The 22,220-nt window shown below is 55.7% G+C and overlaps 1 protein-coding gene across 7 annotated transcripts in view; it reads left to right on the plus strand.

The window, feature by feature from the left end:
• GRM4 (glutamate metabotropic receptor 4) overlaps window positions 1–22,220 on the plus strand; it is a 125,241-nt gene that overhangs the window by 86,318 nt on the left and 16,703 nt on the right. For 6 of the 7 annotated variants that reach the window (XM_017853651.1, XM_017853652.1, XM_017853650.1 and 3 more), the window contains 4 exons: window positions 2,429–2,583; window positions 5,184–5,324; window positions 20,209–20,409; window positions 20,643–20,779. In XM_017853651.1, coding sequence (XP_017709140.1) covers window positions 2,429–2,583; window positions 5,184–5,324; window positions 20,209–20,409; window positions 20,643–20,779 — 634 coding nt within the window. The remainder of the gene's footprint in view (window positions 1–2,428; window positions 2,584–5,183; window positions 5,325–20,208; window positions 20,410–20,642; window positions 20,780–22,220) is intronic. The other variant, XM_017853654.1, reaches the window with a different exon arrangement.

Here is a 22,220-nt window from a genome sequence, read left to right on the forward strand (position 1 = left end):
CAGGTTAATTTCTTAACCTCTCTGGGCCTCTGCTGCTAAAACACAAATGAGTTAATGATACCTGCCTGATAGCGTTTGAGAATTCAATGCAGGAATGTGCATAAAAGGCTTAGAGTAAGGTCCGACATGAAATAGGTGCCCAGTAAATGTGGGCCACTTCTCAGCCCCTCCCTGCTTTCTGTGGTGAGCTCAGAGTACAGAGAAGAGCTCTGGGCTGTATTTGGTTCTAGTCTTGGCTTAGGCTCAGAGAGTCCGGGCTGAGGGGAGACACAGCCCTGTCCTCAGGGAGCCCCAGGATGAGGGGAGATACAGCCCTGCCTAGAATCTGGTAGGGGCCTCTAGTTCCTGCTGGTCACTTCTCTTTCAGAGAGGAGGGTGAGAGCAGATGCGGCCCCTGCCAGGTCTCCTCAGATAACTGGTCTGGGCTGGCAGAGTCTGCTGTGCCCTCAGACTCCCACTCACTGGACCAGCCAAGGCTGCTCTGTGTGCCCAGTCCTTCCCAGGCGGCTTCCTCCTATTCCTCATCAGTGCTCCCAAGCCGTTTCTCACTTTCTAACCTGGACTCCAGAGTTGCTGCACAACAGATACCCTCCCAGGCCATTTGTGGGTCCCTGGAGGAATGGAGGAGGGCTTCTGGAAGACCATCATGGCCTCAAAAGCCAAAAGGACCAGCTGCAATGGTAGTGTCTCAGGCAGTGAAAGACCAGGGAGGGGAGGCCCTCAAGCCCCATCCTGACAGCCTCAGAGCTGCACAGAGGTGGCACCCAGTCCCTTGAGGCGTGCAGGTCCCCTGAGTTCTGGCTCTGAATGTTTATGATGGCCACCGCTCAGCCAGCTCCTGGGGAAGCTTCTGAGCCACCAGGCCCTGCTCCCCAACTCCTGTCCCTTACTCCCATCCCAAAGCCTGGCAAGACTTGGCTCCCACACCCCACCCAGCTATGCGGCTCACTCCAGGCCTGCTGTTTTGAGGATAGCTTCGCTCAGATGGACCCACATTCTGGGAGGGGGACTGAAAGCGCTGGGCCTTTTGTCCCAGCAAAGAGGCCCCTAAGGGATGGCTGGAGGGGAGCTAGACTGACTTCCGGAGCAGGCTGTGGGAAGTGGGGTAGGAGGTAGGGGTCATTTCTGGAAATCCACATGCATTTTCAGAAGCAAACAGAAGTAAAAATAAATCCAGGTGACTCTGCAGGGCTGGATGGTTGGGAGCTCTGGCCATCTCAGGCTGGCCGGATGCAGACGGGTATTAATAGGGTGTGGGTGTGGGTTCTGAGAGCAGCCTTACATGCCATTAGTGGTAACCTAGGCTGTGGGGGGGCTACACCAGTGAGTGGGGCTGGAAAGCCTCAGGAGTTGGGAGATGATGGAGGAGGATGGGGTGGGATGAGATGGACAAGGCCAGCTCAGGTGAAAGCTCTGGGGCCTGGAAACATTTGTTTCTTCCTGGAAGCCCAGGCCCTCCAGCCCCAGCTGGCTGCCTCCTGCACAGGCCCAGCAGCCACCCCCAGGCCCTGGAGTCTGTGCCCTGGTCCTCACCGATGGAAGGGCCTGGACAGTTTGTAGTATCACAGCCTCTCACTTGCTGTGTGACTGTGAGCAAGTTCCTTGCCTCCTCCCTACCTCAGTCTCTCTTCGTGGGAGCTGGGTTAGGGGAATTCTGCCCATTCTTCCTTGTTTTTCCCCTCCGAGATGTCTTTGAAGGGCCACTTAATTCATGCCTCCATGAAGTCCTAGCTGAGCGCTTGCTGTGGGCTCCTCGGCCCCGGGCTGGGCTCTCGGGTCCCTGGTTTGATTTATATTACCATCACAGGCAGACTGGGCTGTGTGTGAGCACTGGGCGGCTGGCTCCACACCCATCTCCCTCCATCACCCACTCCCACTCAGGGTGAGGGGAGCAGCTCTCTGAAGGACCTGGAATTTTGGCACAGAGGGCAGTGAATGAAGAGGGAGCTGCAGGCAGAAGGCAGCATGTGCAGCGGGGTGAGGGCGGCCATTGTGTGATGGTGGATGCGTGTGAGAATGGGCAAGGAATATGGGGATGGATGAGCCAGGAAAGCATGCATCTCAGGGGACCGGGGCTGGGCAGAGGTGGTTCTGGGACCTGAGTCAGATGTGGGACGGGTGTGGATCTAGGGGGACAGGTGTGGTAGTTGCAGGGACAGATGTGGGCCTGGAGAATCACACTGGGCCTGCAGCGGGCGTGGGCCCAGGGGCAGGCAGGTTGGATGAGGCAGTAGCCAGGGGTCTATGGGCAGGTGGGGGCAGGGGGTAGGGCGAATCCACGGGTTGGGGTGAAAGCATGGGTGCTGGGACAGTTGTGGACCCTGGGCTTCTGGGGGTCAGGGACGTGGGCCCAAAGCAAGTGTGACCAGGAGTGGGGGCAGTTGCGTAGACAGACACGGCTGGGCTGGGCTGGTGTGTGTTCCTACAGGCGTGTGCTGGAGGCAGCACGAAGGGCCAACCAGACAGGCCATTTCTTCTGGATGGGCTCTGACAGCTGGGGCTCCAAGATTGCACCTGTACTGCACCTGGAGGAGGTGGCTGAGGGCGCTGTCACGATCCTCCCCAAGAGGATGTCTGTACGAGGTAAGGCCGGGCAGGTGCAGGTGGTCGGCACCTGGACTGCTCCTCCTGCCGTCCCTCCTCAGCTTCCTTCCCCTCCTGCTCCTCCCCTTTCTATATCCTTCCTTTCCTCTTCTTTGGCCCACAGCCTCTTTTTTTTTTTTTTTTTTTTGAGACGGAGTCTCGCTCTGTCGCCCAGGCTGGAGTCCAGTGGCGCCATCTCAGCTCACTGCAAGCTCCGCCTCCCGGGTTCACACCATTCTCTTGCCTCAGCCTTCCGAGTAGCTGGGACTACAGGCGCCCACCACCACGCCCGGCTAATTTTTTTGTATTTTTAGTAGAGACGGGGTTTCACCATGTTAGCCAGGATTGTCTCGATCTTCTGACCTCGTGATCCACCCGCCTTGGCCTCCCAAAGTGCTGGGATTACAGGCGTGAGCCACCGCGCCCGGCAGCCCACAGCCTTTTATGTTCTGAGGTTCTGGACTGGGAGCTTTTTTAGGCCACACGCAACACAGCAGAATTTGAATCCAGATTCAAGACCTTCCCTCCTCTCTTCTCAGACAATTTTGGGGTGGAAGGTGTGTGGAGAGTCCACTGCTGGAAGAGGCTGGGAGCTGCCCTGCCAGGGCTACAGGACAGGCCTTTCCTGTAGAGACTGCCTGGGGTTGGCAGGCCCCGGGATGGCGCTGAGGTTGGGCCTGCCTCGCCCTGAATGCCCTCTTCTCAGGGCAGAACCCACAGTCACCTGGGCAGGAATGAACCTCTCTGGCCAGAACTTCACAGAGAATGAGGTGTGATGTTCCCGTTAATGGCCTGATGGGCAGGGACCTGGCAGTCTTCACCATGAGGAGAAGGCTCCCTGGGCCCTCTCCTTCCCTGCCCTCCCTCCTTTCAATAGAATCAAGCATTAATGGAGCTGGGAGGGACCGCAGACATCTGCCTCTCCAAGGCACTTCCCAAGACATGGAGGCCTGATGAAGGGAGGGACTTGCTCAAAGTCACACAGCAGTGTCCTCTCTTCATCCTGAGGCAGAGGGAGCTCCCTGGCCCATGACTCCTTCTAGCCCTGGCCCATACCTGTCCATAGGCCCATGGCTACCCTTTCATCCAAACATGCCCCACTGGGCCTACGCCTGCCTACAGGCCCAGTGTGATCCCCCAGGCCCATGCCTGTCCCTGCAAAGACCACATCTGTCCCCCCACATCCACACCTGCCCCATGTCTGACTCAGGCTCCAGAACCACCTCTGCCCAGCCCCGGTCCTCTCAGACTCATGCCTTCCTGGCTGATCCATCCCCACATCCCTTACCCCATCACACATCCAACACCCCCCCCACCCACCCACCACACACACATAGCGAGAATTTCCACACCACCCCCAGCCATAATAAACACAACATAACAATAACTGCTATGGTGCTTACCAATGCCAGGACCCTTACGGACATCTCCCTTTAGCCTCCCCAACAGCCCTGTGATGCATTCTTCCCCACATTTAGTAGGTGGATATGCAGGGCTCAGAGAGCTTGAGACACACACAGTGCAGCGAGTGGCAGAGTTGGGACCAGAATCCAGGACTTGCCTGACAAGTACCTTTTCTCTCAGGAACATTAGAGAAGCTTTTAGAACAATGGTCCTCATCTGGGGATGATTTTGCCCCCCAAGGGGACATTTGGCAACTTCTGGAGCCATTTTTGGTTGTCACAATTGGGGGATGCTGCTGCTGGCATCCAGTGGGTAGAGGTCCGGGTGCTGCTCAGCATCCTATGGTGCATAGGACGGCCCCCCACAGTAATTATCCCACCCAGAGTGTCCACAGTGCCGAGGCCGAGAAATCCTACTGCAGGCCAAACCTCCTGCTCGATGCCAGTGCGTCTCCTGCCACGTGGCCAGTCATTTTGCTTCCACTTGTATGCTTCCATGGGCAGGAAGCTCCACGTGGGCCCCGCTGAGCTTTCAGGCCTCTGGCCCATACAGAGCAGCTCAGTCCACAGTGCTGGGAACAGTCAGTATGGCAGGAGGGGCGTCTGGGAGGAGGAGAGGTTGTTCACCGCCAGCCTGCCCACCCTAGGACATGGTTTCCCAGGCTGAGAGCAGAACTGTGAGCCATGCAGAGCACGTGGAGGAGGGAGGCAGCCTCTGTCAGTGATGGAGACGTCCTGGATGTGAAGGGAGAAGGTCCAGGTCCTGGTCTATGCTGTATGACCTGGGTGGTCCCCTCCCTTCTTGTCTGACCTGGTCTCCTCTTCAGGTGCTCCCAGGGTTGGGCAGCCCCACCAGCCTCTGTGCTGTAATCTCAGGACTCCCAGGCGGCCCCTTCTCAAAGCCCGCTGTTAGCATTGCAGCGGTTAAAGGCCGCAGAAACATCCTCACCGGTGTGCTTCTCTTCCATAAAGGCAGCAGTTGTAGATTACACATGCTCCCCCTGGGACCTAATACAGCTCTTTTCATTTTGAATGAAATGAAATGCTCCACATTTTGTTTTCTCCTGGATCAGAGGATGTGCTCCTCCCGGTCTCTCTCCCTCCGCCTGGACCATCTCTTATCCTGGGGGAGGCAGGAAGGGCTGGGGCTGGTGGGAAGGAGGCCAGTGAGGCCCTGACGTCCCGGTTCCCTGCCAGGCTTCGACCGCTACTTCTCCAGCCGCACGCTGGACAACAACCGGCGCAACATCTGGTTTGCCGAGTTCTGGGAGGACAATTTCCACTGCAAGCTGAGCCGCCACGCCCTCAAGAAGGGCAGCCACGTCAAGAAGTGCACCAGTGAGCACGCGGGCCGGGCAGGGCCGGGCGGGCTCTAGGAGGAGCCGGGGAGGGCTGAGCCCGGGCGCCTGAGGCCGAGAGCCTCCCTTTGTCTGTCGGCAGTAGCAGGACGTGGAGTTGGGCCTGCACCTGGAGTGGAGTTGGGAGGCCTGGGCGGGGCCTGGAGGGGCGGGGCCACAGCCGATTTGGGGTGTGGCACTGAAATCCTTGGGAGTGGCAAGGCCTCTGGCCGCCTCGGGGTTGATGCGGACAGCCCTAGGGCCAGCTCACAGCACTGCACTGACCCCTCCAGTCTTGACGCACACCAGGCTGGGCAATTTCCAGAAACCACCTCTAACCTCCAGGGTTCCCTCAGTCACTCAGCAAGCACCAGTTTGGCTCCTAGGCCGTGCCTTGCCCTGTTCTAAGCATGGCAGATATATAGCAATGGAGAGAGTCCAACGGCGCTTGGAGTTTTTATTCTAATGGGGAGACAGACAATCAACAAGATGAGTGAATGATAGAATATGTAAGAACAGAAATGTGCAGAAGAAACAAAACAATGAAAAGAATGGAAAGTGTGAGGGGAAGGGAAACTGCAACTGTGAAGTGGCCAGGGACAGCCTGCTTGCACAGGTGACATCTGAGCCCGCACATGAGAGGAATAAGCCGCGCAGGGGAGGGGCAGTGATCGGTCCATTTTACAGATGGGAGAACGGAGGCTCAGAGGAGGTGAGTAGAAGGACTTGAATTCCCATAGATAGAGGGCGGTAGAGCATGACTTGCTCCCGGGTCTGAGCCCTAGGCTCCCCGCCCCCTAGGTAGCCATCATGGCGTGTTCACTTCAGATACATCCAGACAGGGGTCTTTGCTCGCCCTGGGTCTGGGTCGCTCTGCAGCAGGACCCAGCCTCAATGACATTGGGGTGCTCTGGTGCCTCTCAGCCTGAGTGGTGCCTAATCGAGGATGATGAGTTATCTCCTGTATTCTCCCAGACTTGATTGTGCAGTTTGGGCAAAGGGCGGGGGACGCGCTGCGTGGAGTCAGCTCCTCCAGGGCCAGGGGAGAAGGGAGTGTGATGAGGGTGGGTGGGGAGCATGCTGCCCTCTGGTGGCCAGAGCCCACAGGGACGTGCAGCCACTGGACCACTGGGGACCCAGAGAAGCTCACAGCCAAACCCGCCTGATCTGCAGAATGAGTGCAGGTATGCGAGTGTGCCCAGTGTGGCAGCGTGTGTGTATACACCTGTGACACGTGACTTTGCATGTGTATGAGAGCAGGTGTTCCTGAGAGAGAAGGGGTGTGTGTGTGCCTGTGTCTTATGTGGGGCTTATGTATTCCTGGGTGAGCTAAACATAAACATTGCTATTTACTATGTATCTACTGTGTTCAGACACTTTACGGACATCATCTTTAAAATGTGAAAGACATTTCACTCTCACAGTAACTCTAGGAACTCTTAAGATTCCTGCACTCTAGACAAGGATATGGAGAGTCAGAGAGACCAAGTGACTTGCCCGAGGCTGCTCAGCAAATGCCTGAATCAGGCGGTAATCACAATAGAGGTGTGAGAAGCGCAAAGATGCCTGGGTGTGGAGGCTGAGCCCTCCTGTGTGGGGTGACCATGCATCCTATCTCCCGTGTTCTGGTGTAATTATTGAGAGCATCCCCTTTGGTTCTTGGAAGTGCCCATGTGGGATGGAAAATTGTATGGGCACCCTGATTTCGATCAGCAGACCTAGATCGGGGGTGAGGATGGGGATGGATGGGGTGGGAAGACTGGAAGTGGTGGCAAGATGGACAGCTGGGGCCTCCTGGACCCAGTGTCTAGGCTGTCGAGGGGTCTGGGCGGTCAAGGGGAAGGGCTTTCTGGAATCTCCTCTTTGTCTGGGAGGGGCAGGAGGGGAGAAGGCTTTGGTCAGTTCCTGTAGGCTCTGTCCATTCTAGTCCTTGGGGCAGGATTCATGAACCTCTCCAGCAGTCCTAAGGGAGGCGTTTGGTCTGATTGTTAGCACAGGTGGGGAAGGAGGACTGGAGCAGGGTTCAGAAGAGCATAGACCTTGGCTGGGTGTGGTGGCTCACGCCTGTAATCCCAGCACTTTCGGGGGCCGAGGTGGGTGGATCATCTGAGGTCAGGAGTTCAAGACCAGCCTGGTCAACATGGCGAAACCCCATCTCTACTAAAAATACAAAAATTAGCCAGGTGTGGTGGTGGGCACCTGTAATCCCAGCTACTCAGGAGGCCGAGGTACGAGAATCGCTTGAGCCTGGGAGGTGGAGGTTGCAGTGAGCCAAGATTGTGCCACTGCACTCCAACCTGGGCGACAGAGTGAGATTCTGTCTCAAAAAAAAATAAAAAAATAAAAAAAAAGAGCACAGAGCTTTGCCGTGAGCCTGAGGCAAGCTCTGCAACCTTTCTGGGCCTTTGCTTTCTCATCTGAGCAACGGGATTAATGAGCTGGCCCAGAGGGTGTCTCCAGAAGGAAGTGAAGCGTTAATGGAGGCACTTCCTGATCTGTAAGTGGTGGCTGTAAAGCCTGGAGGTGCGTTAGAGTCACCTGGGAGCTTTTAACACCATACCAGGGTGCCACCCCCAGACCAACTAGATCAGAACCTTAGTGGTGGGGCCTAGGCTGTGGATTTTTACAAAGCTCCCTAGGTGATTTTAATGTGTATTTAGTGCTGGAGCAGTGGTTTCCAAGCTTTGTTCACATTGAATCACCTGGGGATCTTTTAAAAATACAGTTACCCTAGACGTTCTGGTTTAATTTGCACTGGATGCAACCTGAGCATCAGGAATTTTTGAAGTGCCCCAGGTGGTTCTACTATGCAGCAAAGTTTGGGAGCCTCTGGCTTGGAGGGAGGGATGGGTGATGGAGGGAGGACGGCGTGCGCCCTAAACAGGTGAGGAGGCATGAGCAAAGGGGCAGAGGCTCTAGTGGACGTGGTACGTCTCACCTGACCTGAATCCTTCCTGCTGCCTTGGGAGCTCCAGCAGAGGCGGGTCAGAGTCCCTGTGTGGCCCCAGGCCGGGCGCGGTGAGCCTCTCAGCCTATCTCTGGGTGAGGTGAGGGGCGGGTGAGGGGGCTGCTGGGAATATCTGTGGGACCTGAGACCCTGGGGGAGGGGGAGGCAGCTCTCGTTTCCCCATGGTCCTGCTTCTGAGCTGAGCCTGTCCCACAGGAGAAGGCCTTAGGCCAGGAGGGCTGGAGTGACACCCACAGAGAACTGGGAGCAGGGGCAGGGGAAGGACCACCCCTGGGTCTGAGTCTGACTCTGCCTCCTCCCTGCTGTGTGACCTTGGACAAGTTATCTAACTTCTCTGAGTCTCAGCTGCTGTTTCAGTAGAACAGGGTAGGCAACAGCTGCCTCAGTGAGCTGTGAGGTTTGGAGATAAAGCGTGTGAGGAGGCTGGCTGAGAATGTGTATGATAGGTGCTGATAAAATGATTGTTATTGCTGATATAGAGAAGAAGTGGGAGAGTTGGGATTTAGACAGGCAATTGGGTAATCTAATAGTCCAAGTCTGTTGGTACCAATTCTGTCTGTCTGCTGTAGCATCCCGGAGGAAAGAATGTACAATCCTGAAGGTGGGTAGTATAGATGGTCACAGATGCAACTCCCATTTTACAGAAGAGGAAACTGAGGCAACTTGTGACTATCACAGAGCTAGAGAGTTGCCAGAGCTGATTCGCAGCCTGAGTGTCAAGCCAGTGCCCACCCCTGGCCTTCCCGTCCTTCCCTCCCACTCCTCCGGGGCCCCTCTCTCTTGCCGTCAGCCAGCCCAGGCATGCTCTGTGAGACCTATTCTCCACCTGCCCCCACTCTGTCTCCAGAGTTTACCTTCCCCTCACCTCTTCAGGATCAGCTCACTCTGCTCTCCTGGATGCTCACATTTCATAGTCGGCCTCTGTCTGTTTCAGTCCCCCAGGCCTGCCCTGCTCAAGGTCTTGCGGAGAGCAGGTGCCACTCCTGTGTCCTTTGCTTTGCCAAATCCATTCCTTCCCACCCCAGGTGATGGATGGGCCTGGTGACTGCCCAAGAGTGTGGGAAGGACCCTCTCATCCTGGGATCTTACACTTGGAAAGATTTGATTCATCCTTCAAGGCTGTCTGAAGTGGAGTTCCTCCAAGATGAGGATTTGATAGCAAGTAGCTGATTTGGAAGGGGATTCCAGGAAAGAGGAGAGAAAGCAGAGATAAAGAGTGTGAGATCAAGCTGGTTGCCACTGTGAACAATTGGAGCTTACTCCTCCTGGGACAGAGGAACAGGCCTCTCAGTCATCCCACAGAGAGCGAGAGGGAGCCGGGGTATGTGTGTGCCGGGCCCCATCAGTCATTGGTGGAGGGATGCTCCTGAAGGCCATTAATTCCTTGGCACCTCCAGCCTGCCAAATGGCTGGGCAGAGAGGGCTCCTGCACCCAAGAAAGCCTCAGAAGGGTGGCACATGCTGGCAACTAGAGGCTGAACTGGTGTGTGCTGAAGGGGTCAGGGTTGGGGGTATGGTAGAGCACTCATTCTTTCTCAAACATACGGCTATTAGAGTCTTGCAGACCTGGGTGTGAATACTGGTGCTGCCAATTCCTAGCCATGTGGCCTTGGGCACGTTACCTCACCTCTGGGGGCCTCGATTTCCTCATCTGTGCAATGGGAATTATATTATCCCCTCCCATTCTCCCAAGAGCTCCATCCCCAGCAGAGTGCTACCTCCCTCATGGCTTCCAGGGAAGTGATGGGAGCTGATCTGCAGGAAGCACTTGCAGATGGCCCATGGATCCCCCCAACCCCATCGAGCTGGGGTCACTGAGAGGGGCATCTCTGCAGCTGTCAAGCCTACGGGAAGATAGCGCCCGCCTCCTCCTTTCCTCCCATGCCCTCCCTGGGAGCCCAAAGAACAGGGTTTGGGAATTAAAGTCGTAAACAAGGCAGATGTGGCATCCGTCTTTTTGACAGCGCTGCCAGCCAGGTGACGGCTGAGCGGAGGAAGGCCCGGTTTATGAGGAGAGAGGAAAAATTTACTGCCTGCTGCACACAGGGGCTGGGAGCTCAGAGAGGGAGGGCAGCTGCATAGTGGTTGGGGGTGTGTGGGGAGATGCCAGTCGCCCAGCCTGTGCTACCAGCAGTAATAACAATAATAGTGAAAACATAATCACAGCTAATATTTATATAGCCTTTATTGATTGTCGAGCTCTGTTCCAGTATTTTGCATTTAATTTTTGGAGCAACCCACGTTACAGATGAGGCATCTGAGGCACAGAGAGGTTAAGGACTTGTTCAGGGTCACACAGAGTTGGAATTGGAATCCTTCCATTTGGCTCCAGAGACGTTTTGCTTAGACCAGATGATATCCCAGCCCCAGGCCCCTCCTGGCTTCTCCAGCCCGCCTGTGAAAGGTCTTCCCACCTCTGCATCCCGAAGAGAACCTGAGGAAGCCTCCCTCCTTGGGCAAATAAGAAAGGCCAACATTTGGGAGCGCCCTTTATGTGCCAGGCCGTGCCCGCATTAGAGGAACTCACAGTTGTTCAAACCATTGGTCCTTCACTCAGTGCTGCTTCCCACTCATCAACTGGGAAACCAACAGCGTCGACGAAGAGTCTGACTGTGTGCCCAGTCAGCCCTGTGTTGGGCTCAGTGAGGGGGACAGACTTGCCCTGGGGAGCCGCCCTGTGAGTGGCCTTGCAGATAAGGTAGAGTGGATGGTGGCGTGGCCTGGCAGTCAGAGCCGTGGGCTCCAGAAAAGGCCTAACTGTGAGGCTGGAGAAGGCGGAGCCTGGAGGCCTCTTGGAGGAAACTGGGAGTGCTGGGAGGACAGGAATGCTGCACTTTTACGTCAGAAGTTCTCACTGAGAAGGTGTGTGCTAGTCTGTTTGCATTGCTATAAAGGAATACCTGAGGCTGGGTAATTCATAAAGAAAAGAGGCTTATTTGGCTCACGTTTCTGCAGATTGTGCGAGAAGCGTGGCACCCGCATCTGCTTTTGGTGAGGGCTTCAGGAGGCTTCCCAACGTGGTGGGAGGGAGACAGGGGAAAGAGAGGAGGAGGAGCCAGGCTCTTTTTAACAATCAAATCTTATAACTAATAGAGTGAGAACTCACTCATTACCATGAGGAGGGCATCCAGCCACTCATGAGGAATCCTCCCCTGTGACTCAAACACATCCCACCAGGCCCCACCTTCAACACTGGGCATCACATTTCAACATGAGATTTGGAGGGGACAAACATCTGAACTATTTCAGGGTGATCCTAGAGCGAACACCTGAAGGCCGTGAGAGAGAGAGCCATGTGGAGACCTAGGAAAGGGCATGCCAGGCACAGCATACAGCAAGTGCAAAGACCCTGGGGTGGGCTCCTGCCTGGCAAGCCTGGGGAGCAACGAGGAGGCCAGTGTGGCTGAAGCAGAGAGAGCAATAGGGGGGAGCAACGGGCAGGTGGTACAGATCATGTGGGCCTTGCGGGCAGTTTGTAAGGATTTAGTCTTTTATGCAGAATGGGACAAGCCATTGCAGGGTTTGAAAGAGGATTGACGTGACCTGATTTATGTCCTAATGAGATCACCGGGCTTCTACCTGCTCATTCCTCTCTGGGAGCGAGGGCAGAGTGGGAGACCAGTTAGGAGGCTGGTACTGTAATCCAGGTGGGAATGATGGGCCTGGGGCGGGTGGTGGTCATGGAAGTGGTAAGAAGGGGTCGGATTCTTTGTAAACTTTGCAGGGTGGCCATGGTGTTTATGGAAGGATTTAAGGAGAGAGAAAGATGAAAGAAAGTCAAGGATGGCTTCAGCGTTCTTTGCTGGAACAAGGAGATGGATGAAATTGCCATGCACGAAGATGGAGTGGGCGGGAGGAGGAGCAGGCTGGGAAGGAAGGCAGGGCTTTGGTGGAGGCCATGTGGAGAGTGGGATGCCTCCTGGGACCCACGTGGCCTTGTGGAGTAGGCGCTGGAGTCAGGGAGAGGCTAGAGTGGCCATGTGACTGGGGAAATGGCAGATTACAGATGGGGCTGGCTGGGAGCACCAAGGAGTGTGTGTGGCTAGAGAGGAGATACCAGTGAGCCCTGGATGCTGGAGTGTTCGGGGCCGAGAGAAGGGGGCCAGCATGGAAGCTGAGAAGGGGCAGCCCGGGAGGCAGCAGGGCCCAGAGCGTGGTGTCCCGGCAGCGATAGAGAGCACTGGAGCAAGGAGTGACTGGCTCCGTCACATGCTGTCCAGGGGCCAAGTGAGACTGGCTGGACCAGGCCATTGGACTTAGCTACCTGGGGGGGCGACTGTGACCTCCACAAGAGCAGTCTCCTTAGAGAGGTCGGCGCAAAAGCCAGACTGGAGTTGGTCAGGAGACAGAGGAGAGAAACTGATGACAGTGAGCAGAGAGGTACCTCTTTTGAGGAGCTGCATTGTAAGCAGGAACAGAGAAAGGGGATGCTAGCTGGGGAGAGGCGGGTCAAGAGAGGGGATTTGTTTGTTTGCTTAAATGGGAGAAATGACCTCTTCTACCTTAAAGAGAAAGACATAGTGTGTTAGTTGTTCTCACACTGCTATAAAGAACTACCTTAGACTGGGTAATTTATGAAGACAAGAGGTTTAATTGACTCACAGTTCTGCAGGCTGTACAGGAAGCGTGACTGGGAGGCCTCAGGAAACTTACAATCATGGTAAAAGGCGAAGAGGAAGCAAGCACGGCTTACCATGGTGGAACAGGAGAGAGAGGGCGAGAGGGGAAGTGCCACACTTTTAAACCATCAGATCTCTTGAGAACTCACTATCATGAAAACAGCATGGGGGAAATCCGCCCTCATGATCCAATCACCTCCCACCAAGTCCCTCCCGTGACATGTGGGGATTACAATTCAAGGTGAAATTTGGGGTCGGGACACAGAGCCAAACCAAGTCACCTAGTAAGGGGGAAAGCTAAATGCTGCTTGAAGGGAGGCTGGCTGACTCATGGGGGAGAGGGATGTCTGCGTTGGGAGTTGTTAGCAGGGGCCGGGCAGCACATCCACACTTGCCTGAGACTCAGTCCCCAGAGTCCCCCCACCCCCAGCCCCAGCCCCTCCTGAGTGGAAGAGCTGAGCCCCAGCTTCTCAGTCAAGGTCTGCTGGCCTCAGAACCAGGGAGGAGCTGAGAGCTGGTCCTTCTTGGGCACTGGGCTGTACAGGGGCCAGGTATGACTCTCCTTGCCTAGTCCCAGGTGCGAACTTTACTTCACAGATGAGGGATCTGGAGCTCAGAGATGCTAAGTGACTTGCCAGGCCCAGCAAGGGGCTGAGTGGGGGTTTCCAGCTGGCCGCACCAGACCCTGGGGCTCGTACCCTGTTTCTCAGAGCGAGGTCTGTGGACATCTGAGGACACATTCTTGAGTCCAGATTCTCAGGGACTCAGGAGTGCCGTGAGGATTCTTAAAGTCTGCATTATATGTTGATGGCCATCCCGAAGTGAGCTCTCCCAGTCTCAGAGACATGGCTTCTCTGCTGCTGTGGGCATTTGCAGTTGGGCTTCACTGTCTTAGCCAAGCTTTCAGCTTCTCTCCTCAGTGTTTTCTTGCTGGGGTCATATTCTTGAGGGTCTGCAAGAACTGTTTCCTTCAAAAGCAGCCTGTGGCTGGCTCAAGGTTGAAGAGCCCCAGGTGATGCTACCACAGAGCTCTTGGAGCTTGTAAAAGAACACTTGAGAGGGAGTCAGGAGTCGCCTCCCTCTGGGTAAGCTGCTCCAGCTCCTCGGCCTCGGTTTCCTTATCACTGAGATGGGGATCCCTTTTGGCCCAACCAGTAAGCCCTCAAAACACCTGCGTGCATCATTCCCCGGGACTGGCAGGAGTTGGTGTTGGGCCAAGGTTGAGTTGTGGGGGACAGAGCTAGGGATGGAGGAGACTCAGCCAAGTGGGTTACAAATTCCCAGACTGGAAAGCAGGTGACTTGATGAGGATGGAAATTCAAGAGGAGGGGACCGGCAAAACCGCAGTGTAGGGCTGAAGAGCCCAGAGCGTGTGCCTCTGGGCCAGGGAGATCCTGGCTGGTGATGTCTGGGAGTTTGGGGGCTTGTGGCGTGGTGAGCCTGGATTCGGGAACAGGACTTGAGGGACCCTCAGAAGGAACTGAATGTCTCAGGAAGCACAGAGGGGCAGCTTTCTCCACCCCATCCATATATTGGGCTAGGCCGAGCTGACCTGGGTTTGTCTATGCGGTGGGCATCCCTTGCCCATCGAGTGTTGGTGGGGAAGGGGTGGGGAGAGTCAGCACTAGAGCCAGCACCAGCCAGGCTGCAGACAGGATGGAGGGGAGGCCTTCAGGGGTGGAGCGTCATCCAGCGGGGGCGTGTCAGGGAGGAAAGGAGAGCTAAGGCTGAGAGAGGACTTTTGTGTACAAGACATGGTGTTGCATCTCCCTCAGTCCTCCCAGTGGCCCCTCAAAGTAAGTCTTACTATCTGGAATTCACACTTGGGAGACGGAGGCGCTAGGACACTCCTATACTTGGCCTAGAGTGTATAGCTGGGCCATGGCCCCGCCGAGAGTCAGGGCCATATGTGTTTGTTTGGTCCATTACACCAGACAGCCCTCTCTGGAGGGGTTCTGGGACCCCCTTATTTTACTCCCTACTCCCTGGAAGTTTGCTTAAGAGACAAAAATGGGTGCAGTGTATATTTGTGGCTCATGCTCACCCAGAGCCTTGGTGTGCCTGACACCTCACCTTCCCATAGTTCTGGGAGACAGGCTGTGTAAATGCAGGTTGATATCTGTATAGGTGTGTGGTGTAGACACGGATCGATGCTTGACTGCACATGTGAATAAGTACATGTTTCGCAGCTATCACTGCCTCAGCCGTACCCCTCAGCACTCACCATCCCAGTGTGCACTAATGGGGCTCATGCCTCTGGGAGCAGCCCTCAGCCTAGGACCGGCGGAGCTGGAGCATTTATCCCCATGAATGAGACGACGCTGAGGTATAGTTTACAGGGTCTCCTGGAGGTCCCCAGCAGGACGGAGCCCCACATGTTGGCATTAGTTGACTTTCCTCCCCCACCTCACCTCCCTGTCCCCTCCTCATGCTTCCTGGCATCACCCCCAATAAAACCCTTGCCCTCAAGTCCTCAGCATCTGCTTGTGAGACTTCTCAGCCTAAGCCAGTGGGTGAATCTGAATAGCCATGTGTTTGTGTTAGTGTCGTGTTAAATGTGTAGCTGTAGCTATATTGGAAGCATTTCTATGTACACCTGTGTTAGAGCATGCGTGTGTGTGTCGACATGTGTAAATGCATGAAGGTTCGTGTGTTTGCTACTCTGTGCATGCGGATGTGAATATCTGTGTCTGTGTGGTGGATGTTGTCTACCCTGGCGTGAGGGAGCTGCTTCAGCAACGTGTGTGCACGCACATGGGTACCAGCGCTAGAACTGGAGGATTGTGGCTTGGCGGGTGAGTTGTGGAGAGGTGAGGGGGGAGATGAGGAGGACTCTGATTATTTCAACCTTGAAAACTCATTTCAATTACAATTTACAACCTGCAGACAAAGGCTGCAGTCGCCGTAGTAACCACGCTTCCGGGTTTTGATGGAGACAATCCTCCCTGGATGGTTCCCCAGCTGACTGTCACCCGTGGCAGAGCCAAACGCATCTCTGCCTCACTGTGCCCCGGGACACAATTAGGACATCTTCAAACTGTTGCTGCTGTCACTGCTGCCATGTGTCTGGAATTTGTCTCCTCCAACAGCTCTCAGAAATGCGTGTCTTGCTTCCTCCCAGAACTGTGGTGCCCCTGCCTGGTCCTGGGGTTCCTGCCTACCCATGAAAGAGGATTTTCCCACCCCTTTCCCTCCACTGCCACCTTCCTCCTCTAGACCTGCAGACAGGGAGTCCTTAATCCCTGGTTAGGCCTGGCCAGACAATGGGGGCAGGGCCTGGGTCCCAGGACAGGGGGAAGGAGGCAGGTCAGTGGCTAAACGGAGGAGGGGCAGTTCAGGGTACTGAAGACTGTTTTGGACAACCAAAGAGATCTGGGTTCAAGTCCCAGCTCCACCACTTCCCAGCTAGCTCCATCTACAGGTATGTGTCAAAACACCTACTTGGTGCCAGGATTCCTGTGAGGCTCTGGGATGTCACCCACCCACCTGCAAACCTTGCTACCTCCCCTGTGAGGGGGCCAGTGAAGCCTGTTTCCCAGAGCTGTGGGAAGGCAAGGTGCCAGGCACACGATGGCTCTGGGTGAGCATGAGCCACGGCTGCAGAGTCACCTGCTGAGGAGCCGGGTTGGGTGAGGCACAGGCACAACTGCAGCTGCTCATTTAGGCCAGAGCGTCCTGTCTTGTTTAGTGAGGGTTTGTGGTTCCTGCAGTATCCCCCACCCCTCCCCTACATGCTCCGACCCCTGCAGAGGAGTCACCTAGTTTCCTGTGGGGCACAAGGGAAGGGCCTGAGGCATTTGAGGCCAGAGTTGAGGAGTGTGTGGTGTGTGCATGTGTTTCTGTGTGTGTATGTGTGTGTATCTATGTGTTGTGTGTGTGTGTTTCAGTGTGTATCTGTGTGTGTTTATTTCAGTGTATGCGTGTGTGTCTATCTGTGTGTGTCTGTGTATATATGTGTATGTATGTATATCTGTGTGTGTGTGTGTGTGTGTGTGTGTGTGTGTGTGTGTGTGTATGTGTGTGGTGGGCATCCTCACAGCCTGGTCACTTCACTGCACCCCAGTCTTCCCATATGTTACTGGGGCTAGACTTGAGATAAAGTCCAGGAGGCCACAGCAAGTTGAGAAGTTGCTAGAAGTCCACACTGCTGCGACAGCGCTGGGATAGATGCTCTGTAGGGGCAGCACCCCAGGCCTAGCACTCCGGAGCCCTTCCCCCAGAGCTGCCCTGGGTGGAGGCAGGTTTCCCTGGCGAGGGGGCTCCTGCGGGATATCCACACTAGCATCCATACTGATAGCTTCGTGACCCTAGAGAGAGCCCTTGGCCCTGAGCCCGAGTGGCCTAGGAGTGGATGCTTCAGCGGGACCCTCTGAGGAGAGGCTGAGGCTAGCCTCGTGGGGGAGGTGTGTTTCTCCAGAGATCCAGCTGGCCTCCAATGGCTGGCCGCGTCCTTGGCCTTGGGAGAGAGCTGCCTTCTCTCTGCAGTGGCCGCAGTCTCCCACTCCATCCCTAGTTAATAATTTAGTCTCTCATCCATATGAGATGAGGGTGTGATGGGAGCTGTGGGGGAGTCAAGTAGTGTTTTCTGCTGCTTCAGGCTAGAGAGAGCAGGGCCTAGGGGCCTTTGGGGAGCAAGTGTGGGTCCAGGGAGGGTCTTTCCAGGTGACTCCATCCCAGCCTCCTCTGTGTCCTTTGGGGATGGGATCGTCCATTCTATTTCTCCCTGGGCCCTCGTGACCTTGTGATCAGAGACCTCAGGCAAGGCAGGATGGTGAAGCTGTCTTTCGCATTCATCCTGTCTGTCTGTGCCTTGGCCTGGAAAAAGTGTTGCTGGTTAGCAAAGCTGGCAGACACGACCCAAGTCAAGTGCAGCCTGGGATGGAGCAGGGGTGGGGTCTGGAAGGTGGGAGTGCCCATCATCTCACCCCTGGCTGTGTGACCTGGGCTTCTCCACCAGCCTGTTTTCTTGTCTTTTAAATGGCTGTGAGGGCAGATGACCCCCGTGGTCCTGGTGTCCCTAGCATTGTGGTTCCATGGTTTCTACTGTCCACTCAGCAATATGTGAGTACCTACCCTGAGCAAGGCTGAAAATGGGATGTGGTTCTGGCTGGCAGGGTTAATGATCGACCAGGCCAGCTGTCCCCCATCGCCACATCCTTGTGTGGGTGCGGCCACTGGTGTGGCTGGGATTAGACAATGTGAAGGGATTAGAGGGTGCAGCAGACCTCAGGGAGAGGCAGTGAGATCCCCTGTACCTTGGGTCTGCCTCCAGGGTGTCCAAGGCATGGGGCTGGACACAGTAACCTCTGGAGTCCCTGGGGAATCACTGCCTCCTGTGGACCCAGCTTAACCCTGGCCTATGGGGGCAGGGCGCAGGTGCAGCCGCACACCCTGCTGCCCTCTGGGGAATTGCCTCTATGCAGTGTGACATGTGCCCTCTAGCTGAGAGGCACAGGCTAGGAGTAGAGCGATAGGAGGAGTAATTTCCTCGCCTGGCCTCGAGGAAGAAGGCCATGCTGTATGCAGAGGCTGTGGTCTTGGGAGGGGAAGCCAGGCTTCCCTAGCTCTGCCCATCCTCTCCCTTCCTCCTCCCAGCCATCCTCCTGCCCCCATGTCCTCACTTCAGATCCCTGGTCCCCTCCCCACGTTCCTGCCCACCCGCATCCCTGTGTGGCAGAGTGTGGTGCTCAGGCTTGGAGTTGGAGTACCTGGGTTCACATCAGCTCTTCATGGTCCTGGAATGTTGATGAGATTTTCTGTGCTCAGGGCTTCAGTTTCTTTTTGAGATGGAGTTTCAGTCTGTCGCTCAGGCTGGAGTGCAATGGTGCAATCTCAGCTCACTGCAACCTCTGCCTCCCGGGTTCATGTGATCCTCGTGCCTCAACCTCCTGAGTAGCAGGGATTACAGCTACCTCCCATCAGGCCTCTCCTGATGTTCCCAGCTAATTTTGGTATTTTGAGTAGAGATGGGGTTTCACTGTGTTGGCCGGGCTGGTCTTGAACTTCTGACCTCAAGTGATCCACCCGCCTCAGTCTCCCAAAGTGCTGGGATTACAGGTGTGAGCCACCATGCCCAGCTAGTGTCTTCATCCTACAATGGAGTTGATTACACCATAGCATTGTTGTGAGAAATCAATGAGTGAATATACATCAAGAGTTCTGTACAATGCCTGACACATAGCAGGTACTGGTGGAAGTTACTTACTTAATGTTACTGTTGTTATTCAATATGTTACCTAATATCATGATTACCCAGGGTCCAGGCCAGGAACCACCTCCCCCTCCACAAAGTTGTCCCACCTACTTCAGCCCAGGGACCTCCCTAACCCTCTTGGAAGCACCTGTTCTGCCCACTTAGCACATAGGGTACCATGGACGAGCCACCTGCTGGCTGCCAAGCGTTTTCAGTACCTTATCTCTTGGAAGCCTCACAGCAGCTCTGTGAGGTGGGATCATGATCCCCTTTTTGCTGACGTAGACAACCAAGGAGGCCGCACAGGGCCCCAGAGCAGAGGTCAGTGGACACAGAGGGGAGGGGAGGAGGCTGAGAGGTCAGACCCCAGGTCACGGTGCCTGGGGAGCCATTGCAGTTAGCAGTGAGGAGTCTATGGGGATGGTTTCTCAGTTTGCAGAGTTCACTTATCCTTGCCACTGGGGGACAGGAGGGTTGTCCCTGAGGTAGAAGAGGGATGGATGGGGGTGATGGTGACTTCTGGTATCTAGGGTGACTGGAAACCATTGAGGGCAGTCTTTCAGCCTCTCTAGGCCTCAGTTTCCCTACCCATACCCTGGGGTGAGGGCAACATCCTCTGGCCGGAGCAACTGCCCATGGGTGATTGGCTTTAGGGACACTCCCCTCATTGATGGACGCAGCTACTGTCCTGGGTGTTTCCCAGACTTCGAGAGGGGCAGCTACTCCCAAGATTATCCCAGGCCAGGATTGGGGGAAGGCATCAAGGGCCACAGTCACAGGGAGACCTCTGGGACGCTGCCTTCCAGGGTGACAGATGACAAGGGAGTCTGCCCTGGATATTCTGGGACCTTGGGTGGCACAGGCATCAGTGGCACAGTGTCCAGGCCAGTGGACTCTCCCATTATACCCATGGGCCTGTCTCCAGGCGCCTCCACAGGGCCATCTCCTGGGTGATAAGAGCACTGGGCTGGGAGTCAGGAGGCCTGGCCGTGCACAGATGGGCTATGCCCCCTCTCCAGGTGCCAGAGGGTGGCCTGGCTCCCATGACACCACTGTAAGGACAGTGGGCCTCACGAGTGTCCCTGTTCCTGGTGTTTCATTGCAGACCGTGAGCGAATTGGGCAGGATTCAGCTTATGAGCAGGAGGGGAAGGTGCAGTTTGTGATTGACGCCGTGTACGCCATGGGCCACGCGCTGCACGCCATGCACCGTGACCTGTGTCCCGGCCGCGTGGGGCTCTGCCCACGCATGGACCCCGTAGATGGCACCCAGCTGCTTAAGTACATCCGAAACGTCAACTTCTCAGGTGGGGGCATGGTGCGGACCATGCCTGACCCTGGGTATCCTGGGCCATGCCCGAGGGAAGGGGCCCTTAGGCTCTGTGGGGTGGGAATGGGAGGCCTCTCCTGATGTTTCCAAGAGGTGAAATCTCCCAGGATGTTCCATGAAGGGGTGAGTCAGAGAGGTCTCTGCCCCAGGCTCATCATCCGCCCTGCCTCTGGGTAAAGGCTCTGCAAAGATACCCACCCACCCTTACAGGCATCGCAGGGAACCCTGTGACCTTCAATGAGAATGGAGATGCACCTGGGCGCTATGACATCTACCAATACCAGCTGCGCAATGACTCTGCCGAGTACAAGGTCATCGGCTCCTGGACTGACCACCTGCACCTTAGAGTAAGTGGGAGGGCAGGGAGTGGGTGGAGAGTCACTCACGCAGTTCCAGCCCCTGGGAGGGCCCAAGGGGAGGCTGCCGCTGATTAGCCCTGAGCTCAGGACTGCTGCTGCCCGGCTGGGNAGGAGGAGGAGGGCTGCATTTGGACAGAAGAGGAAGTCTTAGGGCAAACGACCCAGGTCAAACGGTGGGATTTGTGGCACTGACTGGTGGGTAGTGAGCCAGTTGCCGGTTCCCCAGCCCCGTCAAAGCACGATAGAAGGCAGCCATTTTTCTAGGTCCTCTTAGCCACACTCTCCTAGCTCATGGACTGTCCCAGGGATGTGGTGACTTTCCCTTTCGGGCCCTCAGTATCCCAGCAGTGAAACAGAGCAGTGTTTTCGGAGAGAAAGGACCTTTGGTTTGTTCCCCAACAAAGTGCTTGTGGACTTGGTCTGTACCTTGCACAGGGAAGGGGTGAGCCATAACCGGGGTGGGCCCACTGTGACCCCGTGGACAGACTGGAGAGACTCAGAGACAGGTCCTCATCTGGCCTCCGCCCTACTTGTCCTGGGATCCTGTGGGTGTTGCATTGAGGTCCCGCTGTCTCCTCTTGTCATAATCTCTTCCATCGAGGAACCCCTTGTGCTCTGCTCTTCAAAGCACTCTTGGCTGCATCTCATTTAGCTCAACCATCTTCTAAGTCAGAGGAAATCTCTCAGGAAACCCAACCCTGGGGAGGCAAAAGGACTCTTCTAAGGCCACACCGTGTGGCAGGAACAGCCTGTTTCTAAATGAGGCTCCTTGGATTGCTGAGTGGAGAGAGATGGGCACAATGGGGTATGAGGAGCTCTTGGCAAAGTGGGACAACACCAAATCGATGTGCCTGTCTTGTTTTGGTGCAGTGGGCAGAGCACAGGGGCCGGGGACTGGAACTCACTAGTGGCAGCAGCTAACATTTACCGAGTACCTGCTGTGTCCCAGCTGCTGCTCTAAACACATCCCCTTGCTGTGAGGATGACAGCTCTGTGAGGCAGGCAGTTATCCCTATTTTCCAGATGTCCTAACTGAAGGTGGCAGGCAGGGACTGGGCATGTGTGGGTGGCAGTGGGCCCTTCCCCTGAAAGTCCTCTCCCCAGGAATACAAGGCCCCTCCACCGGCCAGACCATCTTCATGGCCCATTCTGATGCAACTCACAATGCCCTCTTAGATCTCCTCACCTGTAAGGTCCGGACAGAGCTGAGGTGGTGGGAGGAGGGAGATGGGGTTGGACTTTAACCATCAACCTTCCCCACTTTCTCCGTAAGTGGCTCAGTTTGGGCTGTGCTGTGAGGGCCACAGAGCAGGCAAGGTAGCTGTAACCACCTACCTGGCCACTGTCCTCCTCCAGGGTCTGAGAGTGTGGCGGCCTCGCGTCACTGGTACCCTGGACCTTTTTGCCTGCACAGTTATTCTTTCATAGA

Source organism: Rhinopithecus bieti, unplaced genomic scaffold (genome assembly GCF_001698545.2).
Source record: "Rhinopithecus bieti isolate Rb0 unplaced genomic scaffold, ASM169854v2 scaffold_36553, whole genome shotgun sequence".
Lineage (NCBI taxonomy): Eukaryota > Metazoa > Chordata > Mammalia > Primates > Cercopithecidae > Rhinopithecus > Rhinopithecus bieti.